Source organism: Rhinolophus sinicus, chromosome 14 (genome assembly GCF_057876585.1).
Source record: "Rhinolophus sinicus isolate RSI-liver-muscle chromosome 14, RSI-T2T, whole genome shotgun sequence".
NCBI classification, from domain to species: domain Eukaryota; kingdom Metazoa; phylum Chordata; class Mammalia; order Chiroptera; family Rhinolophidae; genus Rhinolophus; species Rhinolophus sinicus.
In genome coordinates this window covers 15,880,401-15,892,831 of record NC_142514.1, presented here as the reverse complement: position 1 = coordinate 15,892,831, position 12,431 = coordinate 15,880,401, and the positions used below count along the sequence as shown (strand labels likewise).

Genomic DNA, 12,431 nt, shown 5'->3' with positions numbered 1-12,431 from the left:
TTGAACTGGCAACCTTGTGGTTGAGAGCCCACTGGCCCATGTGGGAATCGAACCGGCAGCCTTTGGAGTTAGGAGCATGGAGCTCTAACCGCCTGAGCCACTGGGCCGGCCCCTGCTTAGGTCAATTTTAATAATCCTTGCCTCCTTTTTTTGTTCTCATAACAGAAGGTGTGTCCTTGGAGCCTATAACTCTTTTCATTAAATATATGGAAAGGAGAAGTGAAATAAAGTGGGAGCAACGTGAGAGGAACCAGTGTGAATTTTAACATTTTTAAACCTAATTATAGCATACATAGCCTAAGAGGTTGGGGTGCCTTTTGGAAAATATTAATATACTGACTTGTGTGTGATGTTTAATATTCAAATAAAAACAGATGTATAATTATCTTTAGGCCTTGCTTGAGAGAACCGGTTATACGCTGGATGTAACCACAGGACAGAGGAAGTATGGTGGTCCTCCACCAGACAGTGTGTACTCTGGCATGCAACCTGGAATTGGAACAGAAGTAAGTGTTCTTCAGTTTGTGGATTATTCTATCTGTTGTGCGATTAGGAAAAATACTTGATTCTTTTCAGAGTTAGCTTTTTTTTTTTTTTTTGGATATCCACCTGTATTTTGTTGTCATCATGAGCAAGGATAATCATGTGACTGGTAGATACCCAAACACTTAGTAAAGGAATGCAGAATTCTTGGAATTGGTTGCTAAAACTATGCAACTAGCAACACACCATTTTAGATGCTTGGGATGAGGTTATTAAGGAGAAACAATTGTTTTATTCTATTTCTGGTTTTGTTTTATGTCTAATTTTGAACAGTGCTTTTCTTCCCTCCTTGACTCTCCCCTCCATCACGTAGAAGGTCCTTAATATTTACTGAGATTTATTGATGGGAGTGGATTGCACAAAGGAAGGATGTAAAGTAAGAAAAGGTTGAGCACATTGGTTTATACTTGAACAAAGAAGTAAATTCATCCTCCATCTGTGCCTTCATAAAGGTTTCTTCATACACCTTTATGCTAGCCTATTCTGATCCTTTAAATGGAGAAAACTATGTGTCAAAATATAAGCTCTGTTACAGCAGGGACCTTTTCTGATTTGGTGTTTCTACTGGCTATATCTAGTGCCTAGCATAATGCCAGGAATATAGTAGGTAAACAATATTTGACAAATGATGGGTTATAATGTTTTCTTTGAATGCAAAATTGTGGCTTTGTAACTTAAATTTTAAACTAGATTAAATGATAATTTATAAGATTTTCTCTAAAGCAGTGATAGGGGTAGCTTTCTTAGGTGATGTCAGTTAAATATTTATGTGGTATTATGTGTCTTTTCCTTATATTAGACTTCTAAGAAATCTTAAAAGTTAACTCAAACTCCTTTTAGGTAACTTTAAAGGAAATAGTAATGCCTTACTAAAACTTACCAATACTTCCCTAAAAGTTAAAAGTTAACTTTTCAGGTAGTCAAAAAACAAAGATTATTATTTCTAGTTTGAATAGATAAACAAAGACATCACCATTTAATGTACGTTTTAGATCTATATCTGAACTAATTCTACTTGTGTTCTTTGTATATAGAATGGAATTTACATCCATTTGTCTTTGTTTCCTGAACTTCTTTCAAACATTACAGTTACTATTCTATTTCTTTACATTCAGCATTATTAAAAGGGATCTAAGCTTTTTATTTTCATGATAACTGAATCAGTTGCATAGGATTTTTTTGCGTATTAAAAAACGACTCTAAGTTTCTTAATATTATGCAATTATTGATAGAGGTGGAATTGGGATGTGAAGCCATCTACGTTCCTTATAGTAGCAAATGTCATCAAAACATAGTGTACAAGTGAATATTTTGGGCTTTTTTTCACTTTTGTCCTCTCATTAAACCCCCCCCCCGGCTATCCTTTAATGTTCTGCTTATGTAATGAACCCTTTCAAATCTACATTTATATTTTATTTTTAAGCCATGTAGAAATCTAGTTCAATTTTCTTACTTGGACTCTTACAGCATAGTATTTTTGTCTAATGGTTTTAAATTTTGTTCTTAGTATCAGGATTTTTTTTCTTAAATCTTCACATGAAATGATTAAAATGGAATTGCTCCTTTGCTTTTTTCTTGTTCTTGAGGCAGCCTAGAACATCTCCAAGAGGGGAATTCAGTTTGAAGAAGTTATCTATAGTATCCCATTAGTATGTGTTACCCATGTTAGTATTTACCAATTATTAACATTTATGTTAAGTCTTGTTTTTTCAACTAGTTATAAAACCCTTAGGAATAAAAGTTATGTCTGTAGAACACTGATGTTCCTCACAGTGCTCATTACAGTCTGGTGTAAAATTAGTTGGTTGTATCTATTTCATAATTAGAGAAATGAACTTTTTTAGCCCATTAGATTGGTTTCCTTAATGAGCTCATTAATGGAGACTTGTTTTATCTTTGCTTTATATAGATAGGGAAGGAATTTGCTAGTACTTGAAGATTTCACTGGAAGCATTTGAACAATTTAATAGATTATTTTGAGTATCCAATTAGAAACATAGTTGGTATGCTAATTGTAAAATATGTACACATACTCTTGTATTGCATTGCCTCTAGGAGAAAGATGCATTTTCCTGCGTATTAGATTTCATTAATAACACAGTAGATAGTGTTGTAGCAAAAGCCCTATATGAGATCACCAGCCTAAGCCACTCCTGTCAAGCAATTTGTTACAGCAAAGTCTCAGTGTAAAGTTTTGGATTCCTCCCATAAATTTAGATTTCATGAGATTTGACTTATTGAAAATTAAAGTTTTGAAAAATAGGTTTTTAATAGGTTGAGTTGTTGGTATATTTAATAAATTAGTTTTAATTGGTGTCATTTTTGACGCTGTGTGGTTTAGATTTTTGTTCTTTTATGTTTCATTATAGTCATTTAAATTTTTTTAGCTCTTGATTGAGGAAGTTGAAATTAGCTTAGGGTCAGTGCCTGAGACTGACAATTAAGGTATGAGAAGACTGACATTTTATCTTTGGCTAAAATCTACTGTAAATTAATCCTAAAATGAGCAGTCATTAGCAGGCATCGTTGCTAAGCATTGTTCTGAGATGAGAAATGTACAAGAATGATAGGTATTAATTTTGGAGTGTGTTTTTTAGTATGCCTTGGCTCTCAGACCTAGTCTGGTTATAGCATCTTTATATTCTTTGGCTGGTATTGTAAAACTGTTTTTGGAAACAAGTTCTATTTTAATTTGTTTCCACTGACATGAATGTAATATCCATGGAGATCATGGCTATATAAGAAGCTCTTATTGTTTAAAGTGCATAGCACTGATGTTCTGTTTAGGAATTCAAAGGAAATGGTAGATTGAGATCATTCTTTGGCTTATTAGCTAATAGAAGTGTTACAGAACCAATAACAGACCTATTTAACAGAGACTTAAAAGTACATATGTGACTTTGTAGCGCCCGAATTGAAGTATATATAAGGAAAAGCTGCTGTTTTGGCAAAATAGTAAATAGGAGCAGGATAATGAAAGAACCCCAAGTAGATAGATACTCAACAGATTTTGTTGAGCTGCTTGGTTACTTCTCCTGTCAATTCCTCCCGTAGCCTCAAAGGGCTTCCTCTATTACTGTTGAAGTATTTGATGGATGGGTAATAGACAGCCAAAACTTTTTGCAAGCCTGGATGCCAAGTGAGTAAAGGAAGAACTGTTGTTACGGTATTTACTAGAGTCTGTTGGTTCTGGAGGTGGGGTGGAGAATGCCCATGACTGAGAGCTTAGCCTGAACAGCTCATATGCAGCGAGAATGACCCAGGGACCATGAAGTTAATAAAAGGAAAACATTTCTATTTCATTTTAGTTAATTGAGCTTTAAAAAACTTTAAAAAGTGATGCTTAGTTTTTGTATACTGTTTTTTAGATTTAGCCTTTTAAAATTTTTTTAACATCCTAAGTTAAACTGATCTTGAAATGAGGCCACTTCCTGTTTCATAGATGTATCAGTGTTTTTGGCCTGTTTCATCATGGACCCCGGTGATTATAATATTGGGTACTTTGTTGACCACAGATTTGTAGATGTTTCTTCTAAAATAAAACAGTGTTTTCTTGGAAAAATCTATAAGTTGGGCTTCTAACATTCAAATGATCGAGTACAAGGAGCTCGCCTTTATGAATCCTTTCTATAAAGTGTTTAATCAATCATTAAAACACTGGTGGCTGAAAATACAGGTTTTTCACTTTAGGTATGCTTAATGAGGTAAACCTGTCTGGTTCTAAAAATAGAGGCACAAATTATATATTAGTGGTATAATAATCTGACACGTAGCCTCCTCGCTTAGCTGTATGTCAGATATATTTTCATAGTACATGTGCTCTTTCTTTGCTTTTATATGTATTTGTAATGGGTAAGGAAAAAATATGGATAGTGAACAATGTAATTATGAAGCACCATTGCATTATGTTAATGGAAACGATATAAAGCAGAACATTTTTAAGATAATTCAAATACAAATATCCTCAAATATAAAAATAAAGTCTAACCAGATGAGGCCAGAGGGCCTAGCCACACCAAAAAATGCATTTTAAAATTAGTATCAACTATCCTCATATATTTCTTATCTCATACTTTTTATTAGTAGCTTTTTTTTAGTGCTATGCCGTTAATGTATGTTTGTTTATGGAGGTGATGATACATGTTGGTATAGCTGAAGCTAGTGAGAAATGGTCAGATTCTGGATATTTTGAAGGCTGATCTAACAGTATTTATTGATGGTTTGGATATGGGGGTATGAGAGAAAGGACCCCAGGATGACTTCAAGACTTCTGATCTGAGTACCTAGAAGGATGGAGTAGCCATTAATTGAAATGAGGAAGGTATGTAGGGAAGAACAGATTAATAGGATTGAAAGACAGTAGTTAATTCTGGACATGTTGTGAGTTAGATGTCTCGTAGACCTCCAAGTCTAGCTGTTGTATGATCAGTTGCTTATATGAACCTGGAGTTCAGGGAAGAGTTTTGGCTGGAGATTATAAATGTGAGGAGGCATAAGCATCTAGATGGTATTAGAAAACACGAGTTTGGATGTGGTCACAAAGGAAGTATGTGTAGCTTAGAGAAAAGGTCTAAGATCTGGTCCCTGTAGCCCTTCAACGTTTAGATTTTGGGGAGATGAGGAACTAACAAAGGGGACTGAGAAGAACGAGCCAGTGAGGTGAGAGAAAAACCAGGAGTGTGGTATCTCAGAAGTCAAGTGAAGAAAGTGTTCACCGAAGGATGGTCAATTATAATCAAACTTTCCAAGTAAGATGAGGACTGAGAATTGACATTTGATTGTGGCAACATGGAGGTCATTAGTGACTTTGACAGGAATGGTGGTAAAAGCCAGATTTGGAGAGTTCCATAGAGTGGGAAATGAAGAATTTGAGATAGCGATTAAATACAGTTTTTGGAGCAGTTTTGCTACAAAGAATAGCAGAGAAATGGGATAATAGCTAGAAGGTGTTGTAATCAAGATACAGTTTTTATTTGAATTTTAAGGGAGAAATTATAACATACTTGTGTGCTGATGAGAATGATCTATGGATAAAAAGGGAAATTGTTGCTGGACCATGTATCCTTAAGTAGGAGAGAAGGGATGGCATCTAGTTAGTGCATAAGTTAACAGTATGAGGTAGATGTTCATTTATGCATTAATTCAGGAATGAGCAGCTATTATGTCCCAGGCATTGTGTTCAGTGTTGGGAATAAAATGAGAAACAAGTTGTGAGTTTTCTGCTGACATGGAAATTGAACCCTCTTGCTGGTGCTATTCCCAGATGAGGATATTGAGACTCACTGATTAAGAAACTTGCTCAAAGTAACTAAAATGTAGATTTGAATCCAACGTAATTTGAAACTCACCATTTCTCACATTTTTCCTACCTTCATAGCTATCACCTTACCAAGCCACATCATCCTTTGCCTGGATTGCCCTGTTAACCTGACCAGTCAGCCTGTTTCTCCTTACAGTCCATTTTCTACCTAGCTGCCAGAATGAATATTCCTTTTAGAACTTAAGTCATAAGTTTGTTTGCTCAAAATTCTTTGATGTCTTCCCAACATATTTAAAATAAAACTCAAAACTCCTAACCATTGGTTTAACTTAATCTGGCCCCTGTTCTCTCTTTCTCAACACTGTCTCCTGTGTGAACCCTGTATTCCAGTCACTGGCCTATTTGCTGTTCTTTAACTATGTCAGTTGTACTCCCATCTTCTCGTACTTGTTTCCTCACCTTGTGATGCTCTTTCCTCAGATTTTTTCTTAATTTTCTCTCTTAGGTCTCAGTTCAGATTTACCTCCTTAGAGAGGTCCTCCTAATTAAAATACAGGCTCTCCCTCATCATTTATCCCCTTTCCTTGCCTTTAACACTCCTGAAATCATATTTATTATTTTTGTTTGTCTCTATTAGTAGACTATAAGCTTTATGAATGCCTTAGACCTTCTCTGTGGTGTTCACTGTCTCTCTAGAACTTAGAAGAATACATGGCACATGAGTCTGAGGTTTACGCAACTCCATGTCTCATGAACGGTTGGTTTATCTCATGAGAGGGAACCAGTTGTCTGTAATAGGCTAGGCATTATGCACTAGAGAAACTTCAAGCTGATACTGAAAAGATTAATTGGATATGGGTGGGAGTGGGGGGGAATTAAAAATATCTGAGATTTTTTTGATTATGGGAGTATTATTTCCTCAGTCATCTTGCGGGGGCAGCAGAGATAATGTTCTTCCAAGAGAAATGACGAAAAATCAGAGGAGCCGGTTGACAACGGTGGGTTTTAGTTATTTTGATTTTTGGAAAAAGGAAATCATTTGTTATAAACATATCTTTATTGTGGAATATTTATTAAATATAAGGAAAAAGAATAAAATTCAAACATGTTTTTCATGCATTGATAACTATTATTCTGATACATAGTCACCCTTATCTATACGTATATCTATATTCAAAGAACAAAATTTAGCACAACTAGACTTGCTAATGATTTGAGGTAAAATCTGGACAATCAAGAGGAAATGTTTTAATAGACAATTGGAGATACAGAATTAGGTCTTGGGGTGTGGATCTGGGAGATGACTGTATAGCTATAGGCTTTGGGAATGGATGTGATCTTAAAGTGAAGACTAGAAGAGTCATAAGTTTGGGAAACACATACATTATAATTAGATGGATAGAAGAATCGCCATGGAAAAGCTAAAGAAGTAATTAAAAGTAAGACCCAAGTTAGGATTCTGAAGACTTAAGGGAAGAAGATTTTCAGAAGTAACGACACCAGTGTTAATGCTTGTTGAGAAGGCGAGGATGATGAGACTGAGGAAGGACTTGAATTTGGTCATTAGAAAAGTCCATTAGTGACATTTGGGCATACAGTTTAGTGTTAGAGGAAGAAGACAATTTTAGAGCGTTAAAGAGCATAGATAGATGCCAGGTGCTTTTCAGAGTGAGTTTCATTTGAAAGATGGCTCTGTAGGGATAGCATTCAGAAGATGCCTTAAATCCCTTATACTTCTTTAGCTGCCCAGTACTAAACATATAGTAGATGTGTTGAAAAGAACAACTATGGGTGAAATAAAATATGGGGCATATGTTTAAAGCATGTGTTAAAAGTCAAAGGAAGAAATATATAATGTAAGCCAAAGTAAGGGTTTTTTGTTTGTATTTTGTTTTGTTATGGGAAATTTGGCATACTTGAAGACAGGAAGGAACCAGTGGGAAGGAAAGGATATACTGAGCAAAATAGAGTTGAAGAAATAAAGGTTTGTGATTATTTCTAGAAGGTGGTGAGAAGAAATGGGCTTATTTATTAGGGTTAAGGAGTTTACCTTGGAAAGGAAGTAAATCTCTTTCTGTGAGGTATAAAGGAAAGAAGTGAAAATAGATATTGAGAAAGGTTTTTAAGGCTGAGAGGAAAGAATATGAGGAAACCAGTAATTTCCCCAGAGGACCTTAGAATGAGATTTTAGTGAACGAGGATTGGAGATTTTAAGGTGATATAAGAATTATATGAGAATCATGCTAGAAATTCAAAAGAAGACCTCAAGTTTTACTAGATAGCAGTGAAGGTGAATCTGATTGTTTTGAAAAGGATTGTGTTAAGGTAGCATAATTGTTGTAGAGCTTAACATCAGAATCTCAATATCCTGTATAATTTTGATATCTTTTGGATTGCTATTATTCCTTTATCAGGTCATTTTTCAGAATAAGAAATATTGATGTAGAAGAGTTTGACTAGAAAATCATCTCTCATGTTTTTATGTGGCTGATTGTTTTTAATGTTGCTGACATGATGGAAACTAAGAAAATTGTGGTCTGACAATAAATACTGAGAGGGTTTCTGATTATTCTAATTTATCATTGTATATTATAATTTAATACCGTATAATTTTAATTAAAATAAAACATCAAATCTTCATATAGTGAAGAATTTTTTTCATACCTTAAAATGTAATATTCTGATAAAGAGGGATGTATTGAAGCACTGGAGTTCTAAATAGTAGAGATCGTAGAGTTGAGAAAACTTGAGGAAGACCACATCAATCCTTCAATTGTTTTTATAACAACACGGATATCATATTCCCATGAAGATACATACATGCCCTTTATTCTGTTTTCTTGAGAAAAAGACAAATTATAAATGTTCAAATTATAAATAATCAAATTCTGGTTAGTACAAATTCTGCATACTTTTATTAATCAGTTTCCATTTTTCAATATAGAATATTCTATGCTGGTGACTCTAAAGTCATTAAAATAAAAATTAGGGTTAGCTCTGAAAGATTCAAATTGTCCCCATTCCTTCTTAATCATCTTTGTGTCCCCCCACCCCCTAAAGAAAAGGCAGTTTAGGCTTTATGGCTCTAAAATCAAATGCTTACATTGGGATTCTAATACAGAGTTTTTATTTCAGGTCTTTGTAGGTAAAATACCAAGAGATTTATATGAGGATGAGTTGGTGCCCCTTTTTGAAAAGGCTGGTCCCATTTGGGATCTGCGTCTTATGATGGATCCACTGTCTGGTCAGAACAGAGGGTATGCATTTATCACCTTCTGTGGAAAGGAAGCTGCACAGGAAGCTGTTAAACTGGTATGTGATAAAACAAATACCCACCGTCCAGTAAGCCATTATTTGAGAGAATTACCTCAATTAAAACTGTTTGCAGTTAACGTTGTTTTATTTTCTTTAGTGTTTTCTTTGAATGTTTTTATATTGACTGAATTGGTATGTGACCTTTGCTCTATTCTTCTCTGATTATAAAAGGAAAAAAAATGAAAATACCCAAGAAATAATGTGTTAGAGAAAATCTCCCATAATTCTAAAAAGTTATTCATTACAGTAATTAGTATCTAACGTTTCATTTGAATATCTGGCTTCTGCAGGTCGCTTGATTTTAAACAAAAAGGATGTCAATTCTTGCTGTTAAACTTTAGGATAGGATTCTTAAAGTGTAATGAAGGCTGGGATGGGTTCTGGGAAACAACAATAGGAGACAGTGACTTTAGGACAGTTCAGGAAATAGTTGTGAATCTTTATTTTTGTCACAGCATAATCATACAATTTGTTTATTTTCTAAGTGTATTCTTTTCTATCTTTTTGTTTCCAAACCCTTCGGTCCTCTCTGTCTTTAATCTTTCTCTTTTCTATTTTATAACCAGTCTTCTAGTAATTCTTTTCTGTAGGGCCTTTTACTCTGTTCTTATTTCAGAGTAGAAGTAGGAGTAGGAGTAGTAGTATCAGCAGCAGCAAAAAGTTCTGCAAATTAAGTATGTCTACAATCCTACTGTATTGAGATACAACCATCTCAGTAACTTAAAATAACAATATCATTGTTTTTTGGCATATTCTTGTGCCAGACATCACTTAGTCTAGTTCTGATCCTTCTAGAACTGTAACCTCGTTCACCAAGGTTTTTGGTTTCATTAGTTACCTCTAAATTAATTCCACTCTGTCTTGACCCAGATTTTAGTTTCAATTATAGACTTTTCCTTACAGTTTGTTTATTTAATATTGAGAAGTTTTCAAAGCTTTGTTTCTACATTTCTGGCAATGTATGTAGGGATGATTTCATTTTTTAATAATAACAAGTTTTAGTAAATAAATGGGTAAGTAATGTTGAGCTAAAGTTTATCAAGGATACCATCGTTTAGTGATTTAAAACATTTTTTGTTCTCATCATTTCATATAATTTTGAAAGTATTGTGTTTGATATGCAGTTTAAAACTATGTATATAATTAAAATTCTGTTTTGTGTAGAACATGAAGTTCTAAATTTCTTTTGCATTGATTAAACATAGTTGTTACTCTTTATTATTATTATTTTGCCTATGGCTTATCTATATCTAATTTCATCTCCAAGGGCTCTGATTAATGAATCTCTGGTACTTTTTCTGAAATTCTCTGGAAAAAATTTTTTAGATAGATAAAATTGAAATATGAAATAAGATATAAAAAAAAATAAAGTGAATAACAGAGTCATTTATATATGGAGGAACAGTGAACTAAACTACAATGAGAGACTAACAAGTTTAAAAATAGCCATTTATATTATGGCTTGCCTGAAGGAACTGTGAGTTCATGAAACAGGAAGTGTTTGACCTTAAATTGTTGAATATTTTAGATTGAGATCAGTTGTCCTGAGTTTGGGGTGGTTGTGGGGTGTCTGGTTCTTTTCTTCCTTGCAGTGTGACAGCTATGAAATTCGCCCTGGTAAACACCTGGGAGTGTGCATTTCTGTGGCAAACAACAGGCTTTTTGTTGGATCAATTCCGAAGAATAAGACTAAAGAAAACATTCTGGAAGAATTCAGTAAAGTCACAGGTAAAACAAAAATGTACTTAGAAGTTAGTTTTGGGAAATCTGTGGTACTATTATAAGTGCAAAAAAGTGTATATTAATCTAAAAATTCAAATGTCTATTCAATGTCTGTATTGCCTCCTTTCTGCTTTATAGTGGTTTGGACTAAAGCAAGTTCTGTCATAGCCATAATTTCTTGGAATGTCCCCTTCACTTCTTTGTCTTAATAGAACCTTGGCTTTTGCCAGAGCATTTGTCCTGTAGCCCTCAATTAAAGGCTTTTCCTCTGTGACATTCAGTGTGCTTTAGGGCAAAGGGGATGACAGTTTTTACCTTCTTCCTTCCTTTTGCCTCATCTAGATCGTATTTTTTCAAAATTTCCAATTCTAAATTCATGGAATTGATTGAGAATTACGTTTTATATCACAGATCTATCTACATTTATATATAATTGAAATAAAATTTAATGAAGCCATACTTTTACTTACTATTCATGACTTAGTATGATATTTCCTATTCTATTTCCTTTTTTTAAATGATGGGGATCCACTAAATACTAGCTATGGTTTAAAAAATTGTTTTAGACCATTACTTCCCCTTATAAAAACAATATGCCTTTATATTTTTGTCATCCAGACATATTGTACTTTTTTTTCCCTTCACGCTGTCATCTATTGCTCTTCTGGTTTCAGTCTTTCATTAATTGAAGATTGCTTCTAGTCTTCCTCTTCTGCCCTAAATTGGCTTATTCTTAATACTTTTAACATCTGTGTGGATGTACTATCTAATACCCTAGCCTCCTAGTTTTTTATGACCAACTCATTTCCAGTCCTTTATTTCAGCTCCTCCACATCCAGATCACATTCGGGATCTTGTTGCCACCCATTCCAGCCACTCTGGAATCTTGACTTCTAGCATCCCACTTTGTAACCACTGCCTCTGTCCATCATAATTGTGTTGGTCAGACACCCCTTAATGGCACACTTCTTTGACCTCATCACTTCCCCCCATTGGCTTTTTGTTTTTTTTTAAACTTTTATTTAAGTGTGTTTTTCCAGGACCCATCAGCTCCAAGTCAAGTAGTTGTTTCAGTCTAGTTGTGGAGGGCGCAGCTCACAGTGGCCCACGTGGGGGATCAAACTGACAACCTTGTTAAGAGCACGGCGCTCTAACCAACTGAGCTAACCGGCCGCCCTGACCTCATCACTTTTTTATTACCTATCATCTCCTTTCTGGCTTATCCATTTATTCATTCTCCATATGTTTAGCCAGTGCCTATTAAGTGCTGACATTGTGCTATGTGCTGGGATACAATGGTTGATAGAAGAGATCTGTTCCCTGCTCTTGTGGAACTTACAATCTGGGAAAGGAGATAAGACAAAAAAATTTAAATATTTACACATTGTGGTAAGCTCTGAAAGAGGGAAATAAAGGGTATTTAGCTAGAGAATAGCTACTATCCCAGTTTTGATGGTTATGGAAGGCTTTTCACCCAACACATGAAGAATGAGGAGGATGTAGCATATAAAGAGCAAAGGGATGTGCATTCCAAGAGAGCAACACAGGCCAAGGCTTGAAGGCAAGAAAGGACTTAGTGTATTTAAGTAAG

The 12,431-nt window shown here is 34.6% G+C and overlaps 1 protein-coding gene across 6 annotated transcripts in view; it reads left to right on the top strand.

The window, feature by feature from the left end:
* The window catches only part of HNRNPR (heterogeneous nuclear ribonucleoprotein R), a 31,500-nt gene that overhangs the window by 9,815 nt on the left and 9,254 nt on the right, over positions 1-12,431 (top strand). For 3 of the 6 annotated variants that reach the window (XM_088790481.1, XM_088790478.1, XM_088790477.1), the window contains 4 exons: positions 393-506; positions 6,727-6,801; positions 8,939-9,115; positions 10,711-10,846. In XM_088790481.1, the coding sequence (XP_088646607.1) occupies positions 393-506; positions 6,727-6,801; positions 8,939-9,115; positions 10,711-10,846 (502 nt within the window). The remainder of the gene's footprint in view (positions 1-392; positions 507-6,726; positions 6,802-8,938; positions 9,116-10,710; positions 10,847-12,431) is intronic. The other 3 variants (XM_088790482.1, XM_088790480.1, XM_088790479.1) reach the window with 1 other exon arrangement.